The following is a 12963-nucleotide window of genomic DNA, read 5'->3' as shown; positions in this document are numbered from 1 at the left end:
GTTCAATGTATTCACATTTCACAGAACCTTGGGCCTAACCCTCTGATGGAACCACAGGCATAATGAATGCACTGACTTGAAAAATCTATAGGGTCTAGCCTACAAACTAAATTCTGGCATTATGTGTAAATTCTAGTAGTTAATTTCGTTTTATTAAAAACATTTCTTCCAGTGTTTTGTAATGGCATCATGATGCTATTATGCCCATGGATATACAGAGTGAACTTAACAATTATAAATTATTTTATATAATCACCAACATGAATTTATGTTTATGTTTGTTATTTAGAGTAGAGTAGTGGGGCGAGATGGAAAATGGGGTGACTGTACCTGTTAACCCATATTTAAGGCACACAGGCTCAAGGTTTACGTCAGAGAGGGCATGTGACAGAATTGTGGCAAAATGTAACAAGCAGAGCAAGATGATGCAACCTCTTAAATAAAACATGTTTTGTAGCCTATTTACTTATGTTTTATTTGGAAGTTAAATAGAAGGTTTTCGTTTGGCTCCTTCATTTCTTCATGTCCTGCAAATACAAATTAAAGAGCATGTTTTTAATTTCTTAAAATAGATAGTTCACCAAAAAAAGGATAATTTACTTTTATACTCACTCTATGAGCCCTTGAATTCATGGAGATTAATTAATTTGTCCCATTCCTGAGCCAATAATCAAATATTTGACTAAATGAAACTAGATTTTAAATCCAGTCCCACTGATCAGAGCAATGTTCACTAAGTTTTGTCCATTTGAAGTGTTATAGCCTACTGATGCAACACTGTGGCATCAGTAGGCAGTGGCCAGACGTGAATCTTTTTGCCTCCGGCGGATATGAGTCTGGCCGAATAGCCAGACTAACACTGCTGTAGCGCCCCATGTGTGTGCAATTGAGGGTTTTTTGTGTGGCTATTCTGTGTCTGGGGCCCCTAACCTAGCCCCTGGGGACACACATGGCCCCTGGTGTGACTATTTTCATGCCAGGCTATTCTGATGGCAGACCATGTTTGTGCCATGGTGTGGATCGGAGGAGCGGTGCGTCTCCCAAATTTGCAGGTTACATTTGAGATGTCCACTGTCCACCCAGGATGAGGCCAAACTTTGCAAGGGCAAAACTATTGACCCTGGACCATCAGTAGGCCTCCCATTGATCACACTGAGTTGTTTTGGAGTTTAAATTATTTTTGAGGGGTGCTAGCCCCTCATATATACAAGTTTAATGTTTGTCTTTAGTTCAATGTTTGTTTAATAAACACCATTGGTTATTGGCATTACGTCATATTGTCTCTTTATTGTCAATGGCATTTAATGTTTGTGTTGGCACTGTTTGTTTCACATCACCATTACATCACCTAATCAACATGAGTAAAGGTCATTACACACTGGCGAATTGGCGACGCGCTTTATTTGTGCGAATAATTCGCATTTTTTAAAAACCAATTGAAGTCAATGCAAGCTTCCACATCAGTGGCGAATGTGCGAAAATGTGACCGTTTTCGCTCTTTATTTGTTCGCTCTGGTGTCGTATTTTGCAGAGATTCGCAGGCGAACTGCAACATGCAATATTTCACATTTTCAGATCGCTTATTCGCATCGCTTTGCTAATTCGCCAGTGTGTAATGACCTTTAGACTTTAATATATTAGCGCCCCTCGATCACATCACACAGGTGTGATATAGGATATAGTTTTCGAACTACTGAACTACTACTACTGCGTGATCAAATATTGGAATATTGTTTCAGGAATGTGACAAAAAAAAACAAGAAATCTAAATCATGGCTTCATGGGATGAGTAATTTGAGTGAACTATTCCTTTAACACGTTCACTCTAATGAAAGGAAAGACAATTATATATAAACTCACCATTAACCTGTACTCCAGTAATTCAATTTCCAGTTGTGTTTTTCTTATTTTAAGTTGTATATGGTCCATGTCAAGGTCACAATGTTTTATTTGCTTTTCCAGATGGACTTTGTACAACTCATTTACAGGCATCTGGGCAGGGATTAGACAGACATATTGTTAATCATGAACTCAACTAAATTAAAAAATAAGATATTAAAAATAAGATAAGTGATATTTGTATATCAAATGAATGTGCTTCGACAGAATAATAAATTGAATATTGCTATGCAGCCATATTTGTCTCATTTAATTATTTCAGTTAAAACAGTGATTAAGAGACTATCTTACCGTGCTGAGGTGGTCTCTGGAGTTGCATGGCGATTCTTCATCCACAGGAGAAGGAGAATTGCTGGTCTTGATAACTCCTTCAGTCACTGCAGGAAAATAGTGGTTATTATTATTATTGATTGTTGATGTTGTTATTATAATTATAAACCTACCGATTATAAAGGCGTTTGTGTCCTGGGGCTGGGGGGTAGTTGACGCTGATGAATTGTCCCCTGGGAATGGGATGCCATCCATAACATGACTTTTTATGATCTCCTCTTCAACTGGACTGAAAGGTGATGTTGGAGACCCTGGCCCTCCATGGGCCAACTTCCTCCTGTTGGCTATAAAGTGAAATTCAACTTTAATGCCCATATTGCCTATATTTATTAATGGAAAATGACCATAAAGCGAAATATACCTGTTTGAAGTATGTTTTTGTACTTGACTTTTATCTGCTGCCAAGTGCGTTTCACACCACCTGGGTTGCATCTGATTACAAAAAAAATTAATTACAGCGTACAGCTCCTAAACACAGTAAACACTGCGTCCAAATTCGCATAAATAACTTCACAAATGTAATGCAAGATTCAACTTCATCATCTTACGCATTAACTCGGTCTGCAATTTTTTGCCATGCCATCTCCCTTTCCTTTGATGCTACTGTCGTATTACTTTTCATTAAAAAAATAGGCCGGTAGTCTTGATATGCTCTCATAAGAACTTCTTGCTCTGCTGCTGAGAAAAATGCAGCACGCTGTTTTTCTCCATTGGACGACATGGTTTTGACTGATGCTGCTGCACAATTCCGACTCATCCGAGGTTGAGTCTGGCTTCCTCTGTGATGAAGTCTGGATTAATCTCTCAAATTGTGATGAGCTATGGGACCAGAAATCCTGCATGTAGCCTATAACCTACCGCGTTTCGCTTCAATTTAAAGTTAAACGGTAAGATTTTCAAACCTTTCTTGAATATCCCCTGGAAATGCAACACAAAGAGATTTTACAAAAATAAATTACCAAAACAGAAATCATTACGTTTCACAAAACGGAAAGGGTAGGTACAACCGGTAAAAAAAAAAAACTGTAAGTATGGAAACTCGATGCCGATTTGACGTCTTTTGTGTCACTCTAGCTCACAAGAGGAAGTAGGATTATGATACTCGGCGGTGGATTTGTCTTCAAAATAAAAGGCTATATTCGGGCGCTTTCCTCCGAGGTGGATAGCCTGGTGATAGCTCTGATTCCATAGCTCTAATGCGTTGCATTTAGAGTGCATGCATGTGCGAAAGGACCCACTGATAAAATATACTGTTATATCTTAATAGCAGACATCACAGAGAGGGTGAGCAAGCCATTCGGTTAGCTAATTTTAATTGATCTGTTTTCCAATTTTAGCTAGCACTAATCGACAGACACATGCAAGTAGTCGCAGACATTCCATAATGTGTTCCTCCTTGTGTTATCGGTTCAGTTTGGTTTCCAGAGTTATTAAACCCCAAGCACCTTCAATTAGACACATCGGATCTGTTTATAATCGGCATCCTCAAGAGTGGAAGGGACGTGAATTAAGCTGCAGACGTGTTGGACAGTCAGTTATTGTCAGTAAAAGTAATTTGTTAAGCATGGCCAACATGGCATATAAACTACGGTTAAGTTCAAGTGCTGCATCTGGTGATGCATCAACTCTACATGGAACAACTCGAGTGAAGCGGGTATCTATAGAGGGGAATATCGGTAAGATATGTGCTACAGTAATTAAGCATGTATATAAAATAAAATAAACATGTTAATAAATGAACGTCCTCTGCTAAAATAGTCCCACACTTGTTACCTTCATCAGCTGTTGGGAAGTCGACCTTTGTGAGGATGTTACAGTCGGCAAACCAGGACTGGCAGTTGGTCCCTGAGCCCGTGGGCAAGTGGCAGAGCATCAACGGTGATGGCACAAAGGTCAGGTTCACGTACAGGTATGCCCAGGGTACTAAATAAAGGATCACTAAATGACAGACATCTTTGATCTTATGACATCTTCTGCACTCAGAAAACAGTCAGTAACCTGCTCCAGATGATGTACCAGGAACCTCAGCGTTGGTCGTACACCTTCCAGACATACTCATGCATGAGCCGCCTGAGAGCACAGTTGCAGCCTCCTCCAGCTGAACTCCTTAGCTCAGAGGGAACACCTGTACAGGTGTTTGAGCGTTCCATTTACAGTGACAGGTGAGTGAGGACCAGACAGAAAAATACATGAAAATGATGCCTGTGTGCTGTGTACTAATTGCATTATTAAATGCATTACTTACTTACATATAAAGCATTGTATTTAAGATACACATGCGCGCACACGCACACAAAAAAACAAGAATGCACCCAGTAGATTGCAGACCATAAATAAAGATCTCCCCGGTTTTCTTATTTAAAGTAGTAGTTAGTTAGGCTTCACAGTGGCACTAAAGGAAAAGTCACAGAGTCCCTGAAAAATGTTCTTGTGCATGGTAAATCTTATGACAATGCAGCGGTTACTTTTCAAGATGATAATATAGTATAGTATGTATAGTTGACATAGATACTCCACTGTTAGGTTCGTAGTTTATACATGATTCATGATAACTACTTTTTATATGTGTGATGTATGCCATGCTTTTGTTTTTGCTTAAATGTAAGTCACTCTGGACCAAGAGCGTCTGCTAAATGCCTAAATTGTAAATTGTAAGTTAATCATTTTATTATACTTATTTCAGCCCACAGGGGAAATATGGGGAGCACAGGGGTGGGAGCATTTAGGGGAATAAATAATAAGCAGCCAGGAATTGAATCAGGGGACCTTATGCTTCCGAGGTGGGCAAGTGAGTCACTAGACCTGCAAGTCGCTACCCATTCAGCTATGGGTGCGATTGATATAGGGGGAAGTTACATACGTACGGTACCTTATACATGCCATTCTTCCCACCAGGTATATTTTTGCCCTAACTATGTTTGAGTTGGGATGTATCAACTCAACAGAGTGGGCAGTTTACCAGGAATGGCACTCCTTCCTAGTGGAGCAGTTTGGACACCAGGTGGAGCTGGAGGGCATTATCTACCTCAGAGCCCACCCTCAGGTATAGTACAACCACATCACAAAGGGACCATTTGATATTCACACTTATTGTGTACTTATAAACAACATTGTAACAATACATTTTCTCTACATCAGTGTCAGTTTTTGAGAGATTATCAAAGCTTGCAGAGGAAATAGTTGTGATACTTTATGTAATTACATTGTCTCCTCAGAAATGTATGGAACGTCTGGGCAGTCGGGGGAGGATAGAGGAGGAAGGAGTGCAATTGGACTACCTAGATAAACTGCACACTCAGCATGAAAAGTGGCTCATTGAGAAAAGCACTAAGTAAGTGCTAATGAGTGTGAACTGGTTATTGTTATGCTTGAATAATACTTACATTTAAGACTAAACAAGACCTCCACTGAAATGCAAACCTAAAATCAAGGTTAAACTGACGACCATTGAAGTATGGCATTTTTTTACTTCACCATATTTGTTTCTTCAGTTCAAGAGCAGTACTTGCTGTTTGATCAAATGCACAATACAAATGTAAATTACAGTTTAACATATAAGACTAGCTTCTACTAACAGCTAGAAGGTCCTGGGTTCGATTCCCGCTGGGGACGCTGTGGGCACTGGCGGCGTGTTCCCTCCTCCGCGTCATCAGTGCCCATACCCAAGGCGGGGGTTGGCGATAGGGCCTTTCTGTGTGGAGTTTGCATGTTCTCCCCGTGTCCCCTAGGGTAGATACCCTCACAAAAACATGCCGTAATCCTGGTCTCTAAAACGACCTCCCCCTGGCCAGCCAGGGCGCCTGATGGAGGGGAAAGGAACTGGTCGGAATAACGTGTCCCTTCCACGCGCTACGTCCGGCCGGGGAAATTCCCCTCTGTCAGGTGAAAAGAAGCAGCTTGGACTCCTCATGCATAGAAGGAGGCATGAGGTCAGTCCGCTGCCCCCCCAGGTTGGCAGAGGAAGTGTAGCGCCCAGGATTACATTAGATAATTGGCACTGGGTGAAAAGAAAACTGGGTTACAAAATCGTGGGATAAAAATTAAAAAAAATAAAAAAAGACTAGCTGCTGCATTATGATATATTACACTACTTGTTTGAGATATGAAAACAACAAACTTAAACAACATACGGTAACCCTAACCCAATAAGTGGTTAAATTTGTACTCGCAGCATTACAAATGGATAAATCAACACTGAGGTGAGGACTGGTTCTGTCATTTCAGATTACATTTTGAAAGGTTGGGACAAGTACCTGTATTAATACTGGATGCTGTTGTAGAGTTTGAGAACGACCCTGAGGTGCAGGAGGAACTTGTAACAAAGGTATGTAAAATGACTGTTAAGAGTCATAATGCACCTTATTATACCACAGTTAACCACATGGGGGCACTGGTCTAACTACTTTCTGTGGACTGATCTTTCATCTGACCTTTCTGCAAACTGGCATTATGTTTGATGTGATTCAAATTGGGGATGGGAATTATCGATCAACGCATTAATAGTTAATCGATACGTTTTGATAAGCTTATCAATTGATTCATCGGTTAGTTGCGTTAAGTGGCATTTAAATATATATATATATTGGAGAATCTTAATTTCCCTCAGTGTCTAACATAAAACTCTACACTTTGCTGATATACAGAAAGAATACAAAAGGCTTTCCTTAATCAAAAAACCATTTGCAATACAGTGCCAGGCAATGGCATCTTTGTATGAGAAATAGAATCAAATGGAAAGTGCACTGTCTTGTCTGTCACATCACATGCAAAAGCAGAGACGTTTCGATTAATTCTATTAGTTATTAAGTTTAATCGACTAATTTCTTAATGGCGATTTATTGATTAACTATTAACATCCCTAATATAAAAATTCTAGATCCTTAAGAACAGGTATCTTGTACTCTGTACTCAGGTGAAGACCTTCTTCGAAAGGTTATGAAAAGTCAACTGACTGCACCAACCTGTTGGATCAAGCTGTGAATGTGCCTGACCTCAGTCAGTCATCTGGATGGACGTGTGGCTGCTTTGTGAAGTTTTCTGGACTTGATTATTATTTAACGTTTTAATAAATAATAAAAACTAATTATTCTGATTGACCGCAACTGTATCACAACTCTGATGTCCGGCAGTCAACAGGCTTTTTTTTTTTAAGTGCAAGATTTGTTATATGGTCTTTTTTTATTGGCCTAAAATATTGTCTATATACATACATTCATGAATCCACTTGCTGACCGGCTGTCAGCATTGAATAATTTAGGGGTTTATATGTGACCATACCACATAGTATATAAGGCAAAAATGTCAAAATTTCATTATGCTTTAAGTAGCATGTGACATGTCAAACTAGGGGGTTTTCATGATTCTGAATCCATTCCACACGTTTTGCACAAAAAACACTCCTTGGGCTAAAAATGACCATAGCAGTCATCACAAATGTGATGAGGTCAGCACATTTGGCAGTTTTAGCCCAAGGAGTGTTAATGGTATGGTCACATATAAACCCCTATAAAAAACATTGCCCAATGCTGACAGCCGGTCAGCAAGGGGATTCATCATGAATGTATGTATATAGACGATATAAAAAAATGTCCCACTCTGCAACCCTGGCTGCCGGACAAATTGCAGTTCAGTGAGATTGTGTTGCCTGAGAGTATAAAAAGACAATATTAGTGTATTATCTGCCACAAAACAATTATTTGCTTTCATTGTTTGCTTATATATTGTGTTGTTACTGTGAGTGGTTACTTATTTACATAATGTGAATTAGTTTAGGAATTCTTCATACACTGTAATAAATGTGTATTAACATTCCAAAAGGACACACAGCATCACACTGATTTAGATTTATAGTGTATAATTGATGTATGATTGCAACACTGAAGAATCAATATTTTACAGCTACCGAATGAAAGTTTTCTGTTAAACTCCATGGCTGTGTATAGTTTTAGCTGTCAGGCATTACCTCCATGGCTGTATGGTTTCTTAAGGGAAACTTTGACAGAAAAATACTCGCTCACCATATAAAAAATTAAAGTAAAACTCCTTAGACTGAGACTTAAGAAAATATTGTTTATTTTATTTTATCATGCTTTATCTATTCTGTAATGTCCACACCCCACCATCTGGTGATGTCAATTAGTAATTAGCAATTCTCAGCTGTATTGTTTTGGAGCTCTTTAAGAGCAAGTTCTTTGTCTGTGAAAATAATATAGCACTGACGAAGGTCTAAGGACCGAAACGTTTGCTTTTTAATTGCACTTTGAGCCCAAAGCACTTTATGAGCATGATAAAATAAAGATTTTTATTTTTTTTAAGTCTCAGTCTAAGAAGTTTTACTTCTATTTTGTATACGGTGAGCGAGTCTTTTTCTGTCAAGGTTTCCCTTATGTTTTTGAGACCACCGCTACCGTAGTCAAGTTTGAAGAAAAAGGACGAAAAACGGTTTTCTCAGTGCTTTTGTATGGTTTCTTAGTCAGATGTTACGTCCGTAGCTGTATGGGATCTTAGCTGTCAAGTGGCCAATTGTCTCATTTGCTGCCCACCGGTAGATCCTAGACTCAATGGATCACAAGGGTAACAGGACACCAAAGCCATCTGGACACTAGGGACAACTGGGCACCAAAACCATCTGGACACTAGAGCCATGTGGGCAACTGGAGTGGGCTTAACTGGGCACCTGATTGAGTGGGCACTCAATTATAACATTGTTATAATCTACAGAAAAAAGCGCTTCATGGGTCCGGTGCTCTTTGGAGAGTTTTTTGTTTGTTTCAGGACAAGAGTTCTTTAAAGTTCAATTTGCACCTTGACCTCAGTACTATTTCGGCAAATAAACTGTTATATTGTACTTTTGACCTTGTGTTGTTTACTTGTTTCGGGGTTTAAATAATAGTGGGTAAAATATCACTTACCAACAACAAAGCAGCATGCTATGTAAACTTTTAAAAAAATCCTAATTCAGGGGCTCACTCGTCCAGGTGCCCAGTTGTCTCCACCCCTCCAGGTGCCCACTCGTTCAGGTGCCCACATGTCCCTAATGCCCAGATGGGTTTGGTGCCCAGTTGTCTCCACCCCTATAAGTGCCCACTTGTTCAGGTGCCCACATGTCCCTAGTGCCCAAATGGGTTTGGTGCCCACTCATCCAGGTGATGTCCCAAATGCCCACCAGTCTTGTATTCATCAGTACTATATTTGCAATTATTCCACACACATTTTAATATTTGACTCCTGCTAGTAATTATTTGTTCATATTGACAGTATTATTGTGACAGAACATTTAACCCCGTCTTTCTTTAGTTTTATTGTAGTTTAGTCCATTAAACCCGGGAAAGCATCTGTGTCATTTTAGATTTTAGCTATAGCAACATACGTTTGTCAGAAAACGTCTTTAGACAGTGATTCTCAATAATGTGAGCGCCAGCAAGCTTGTACATCTTCTATTTTTGAGCATTTTTGAAAAATCTTGAAAGTGTTGAATACACAAATCTTCTGGGGGTCCCTAGCTGGCACAAGACATTTTCAGATAGCCAAATACACATCAATTTGGGGGGTCCTTGGCACTAAAAAGTTTGGGAACTACTGATTTAGAAGGCATTGGTAGAATCAGCCTCAGGTTTTAATGGGCTAAGTTAGGGTATATTAGTCCATTCTGCTTTACAATGGAATTATGGTCTAGTTAGTAATATAAAAGCCTACACAGTGTGACAGGACAATGACCTTGGCTAAATGTAGTTCTTCCTTGTCTGACATGCTCTGAAGATCAGAGGGCTGTCCAGATGTCTGGAATGGCCAGGGGTCATCAAAGGGCAGCTGTCCACTATAAAAGGGACTGTCTGGGGTTCACTCTGCACACGACACCACAGGACAGCATCATTTGAGACTCGGACGAGCTGGAGGAAGGAGCTCATCTCGGACTCTCAATCTCATCTTTGTTAGAACTGCTTTTGTTAACTAGTTGGAACTGATACAGCATGGAAGGTGGAGCGCTCACAAGATTCTGCACTCTCTTGATCTGCGTTTTCAAAGTTGTGTCAGCACATGATCACAGCTTTCCAAGAGATCTTCAGACACGTTTGGGATATGTGAATACCCCTCACCATCACACCAGCTTTCCTATGTACATGATGCAATTGTACCACTCCTTAAGGACAGCAGATTCTCCATCATCCATAGCTTTCAACAGCATTAGTTCACATAACGGCAAGCCCTCGCTACACAATTCTGATTCCATCTTAAGTTTGATGGCAAAAGGTGAGCTAATTTAAAAGCTTTGCATTAGTCATCTTTATATAGGATGTACATGTGTACCATTTTGCACCTTTCTGTACATTTGTAACTATTTAGACTGCTATTACATATGTGACATGTAAAGCATTAACATTCTTGGTTCAGTTTAATTCATTTAATTTGTATGCAATCGAATTCAATGCTTTTTACACAGATTTGTCAGTTTTGTGTGTTAGTTTCTCTGTAGCCCATTTCATGCTTCACCACCAGCTCTGTGGTTAATGCCTTATCTGTGTTATCAGACCCTGGCCTTTTACAACCCAGAAGTGTCAAACTGCTTATTCAACTTAAAAGGCTTTTTCTGTTTTATGTGTGAGAGTGTGTGTATTAGCTCCTCAGACGTCTTTGCACAGGGGGTTTCAATACACATCCTGTCCACCCACTCACTCTGGTGTTTTGACATTCATCCAGGGATATGGTTTGTCTAGAATTATAAGGAGGATGACTGGTTTTGTGTCGCTTTGTCATACCAATAAACTGTCACTCCACTCTTTTAGGTTGCCATCAAGTTGGTGAGAAATGGACAGTTGCTTTCGACATGTCCTCCATCTCCGCTAGCGACCGTGTCCAGCTGGCAGAGCTACGGATCAGAATACCAGCATTCTCTGCCTCCAAGCATGTCACCTTGGACATATATCACTCCCGAAAGCAAAGCTGTGAGGGGGACAGCTCAACATGCCCGGAGGAGCGCCTTTTCTTGGGGAGCTTTGGTGCATCGCCCAATAGCACAAGGCCATCGTGGAAGGTTTTTAATGTGACCGCCCTTCTGAAATACTGGCTGTACCAGGGAGACGCTGTGATGAACCAAGACGCTACATTAAAACATGCACAGGAGGCGGACCATGGCAGCGGTTCAGGGGATGATGGAGAGGTCATTGGCAAGACCCAATTCAGGTATCTAGGGAGGCAAAGAAAGACAAGCTATCCAACAGTGGACCGTGTCATTATGGTAGTCTTCTCCAAACATGACCTGCCTCAGGAAGGCCATGGAGCACACAGTCTCATCCAAACTGTGCAGCACTCAAAATACGTCATGATGCACAGGCTCAGAAGTGACATGCAAGGCAGACGTCACAAGCGAATGGAGAGGATGCGACTAACTGGTTCAATTCCGGCCACCAGGCCACCACAAGAAGCCACCCAGCGACCACTCTGTCGTAAGGTAGACATGTGGGTAGACTTTGAACACATTGGCTGGGATGCCTGGATTGTGCATCCTAAGCGCTACAACGCCTATCGCTGTGAGGGCGAATGCCCTACTCCAGTGGACGAATCCTTCAAGCCAACAAACCATGCATACATGCAGGTGAGATAAAATATTGGTATTTTACACATGTATTGCTTATTCAAAAAATGCACAAAGTGTATACAATGACCTACACTTGCAATATGAACACTATTATTTAAGCAACGTTTTGGTCATTGTGTACATTGTGCATTTTTTTTTATATGTTAAGCCCTGATGCCTACGCACCCGACTCTGAGCCGACCAGGTGTGCATAAGACTTTGTTACACATGTATTGCTTGAAATATATTGCGTTGCAACATTTTGTATCGTTGCTCATGTGCTTCTCATTTATTTTGCAGAGTCTCTTGAAACTTCACCATCCAGAAAGAGTGTCTTGCCCATCCTGTGTGCCCACTCGTTTCAGCTCACTGTCCATGCTGTACTATGATTACAATGACGATGACGTGGTCCTACAGCATCATGAAGACATGGTTGTGGAGGAGTGTGGTTGTCACTGACCTCCCATTATTGGCTCTTCATCAAGCATAAAAATGACTTGTGGGGAAAACAATCCAAACGTTAAATTACTATAATTGACCTGTTGCAAACACAGCCTAGTTTATGTGTGTACGCAGATGCACAAACTTTAGTTTTGTGAGGTTTTTTGTCATGGTATCACATGGACTAATCACATTTTAAGTTTGTTGAATTGAAAAAAGGAACACTTCCACCCAGTCTTTTGATGTTGTCAGAAAGAATTACAGGGTGCCATGCAAATGTGTTGTAAATACTGTATGCATGCATATGCATTAGATTATATATTTCTGTACATACAATGTAAAAATATATATTAAAGCAATTTATTTTTATATCAGATATGTCTATTTTAACTTTCATTGTCTAACTCTAACCAATCAATTATTAGTACTCATTGCTAGAGTAATAGGAGTCTCCATGTCTCTGAAGCTCTTTATTTTTCATATGCCAATTCTATCCAATCAGGGGAGAAAACTCACATAGGACACAGATTAAACAAGTGAAATCTTTTTCACTTGTCTTCTTTCATAGGACCTCAATGGAAACAAGTCCACAGGACCTTTTGGTTTACCCTTTTTAGACTTGTGCTGTTTGCATTTCTGTCTATTAAACTTAAAGTATTCAATTGGAAGTGATAACACAAAGAAATGAGCAGACAAAATTGGAACTGGAAATGTATAAA

At 40.1% G+C, this 12963-nt stretch overlaps 3 protein-coding genes across 4 annotated transcripts; 2 read left to right on the top strand and 1 right to left on the bottom strand.

The window, feature by feature from the left end:
* Positions 1 to 319: 319 nt before the first annotated feature.
* Positions 320 to 3149, bottom strand: LOC308316386 (uncharacterized protein). 2 transcript variants are annotated; one of them, XM_080764988.1, is made up of 6 exons: positions 2778 to 3149; positions 2591 to 2661; positions 2343 to 2513; positions 2191 to 2276; positions 1861 to 1992; positions 320 to 527 (listed from the first exon to the last, which is right to left on the bottom strand). In XM_080764988.1, the coding sequence occupies exons 1-6, from the start codon at positions 2984 to 2986 to the stop codon at positions 513 to 515; spliced, it is 684 nt and encodes a 227-aa protein (XP_080621114.1). In that variant the 5' UTR covers positions 2987 to 3149; the 3' UTR covers positions 320 to 512. The 2 variants fall into 2 exon arrangements, with proteins under 2 accessions (XP_080621114.1, XP_080621113.1); XM_080764987.1 differs by having other exon boundaries at positions 2191 to 2513.
* A 247-nt stretch (positions 3150 to 3396) lies between these two features.
* dguok (deoxyguanosine kinase) lies at positions 3397 to 8367 on the top strand. The gene is made up of 7 exons (XM_080764983.1): positions 3397 to 3905; positions 4012 to 4121; positions 4213 to 4391; positions 5125 to 5272; positions 5445 to 5560; positions 6454 to 6553; positions 7142 to 8367. The coding sequence occupies exons 1-7, from the start codon at positions 3614 to 3616 to the stop codon at positions 7166 to 7168; spliced, it is 972 nt and encodes a 323-aa protein (XP_080621109.1). The 5' UTR covers positions 3397 to 3613; the 3' UTR covers positions 7169 to 8367.
* Positions 8368 to 10454: 2087 nt separating this feature from the next.
* Positions 10455 to 12399, top strand: spaw (southpaw). The gene is made up of 3 exons (XM_080764990.1): positions 10455 to 10479; positions 11013 to 11821; positions 12104 to 12399. The coding sequence occupies exons 1-3, from the start codon at positions 10470 to 10472 to the stop codon at positions 12260 to 12262; spliced, it is 978 nt and encodes a 325-aa protein (XP_080621116.1). The 5' UTR covers positions 10455 to 10469; the 3' UTR covers positions 12263 to 12399.
* The last annotated feature ends 564 nt before the right edge of the window (positions 12400 to 12963 follow it).

Source organism: Protomyctophum bolini, assembly GCF_963924005.1.
Source record: "Protomyctophum bolini genome assembly, chromosome: 6".
Lineage (NCBI taxonomy): Eukaryota > Metazoa > Chordata > Actinopteri > Myctophiformes > Myctophidae > Protomyctophum > Protomyctophum bolini.
This window is presented reverse-complemented; position numbering and strand designations above follow the sequence as displayed.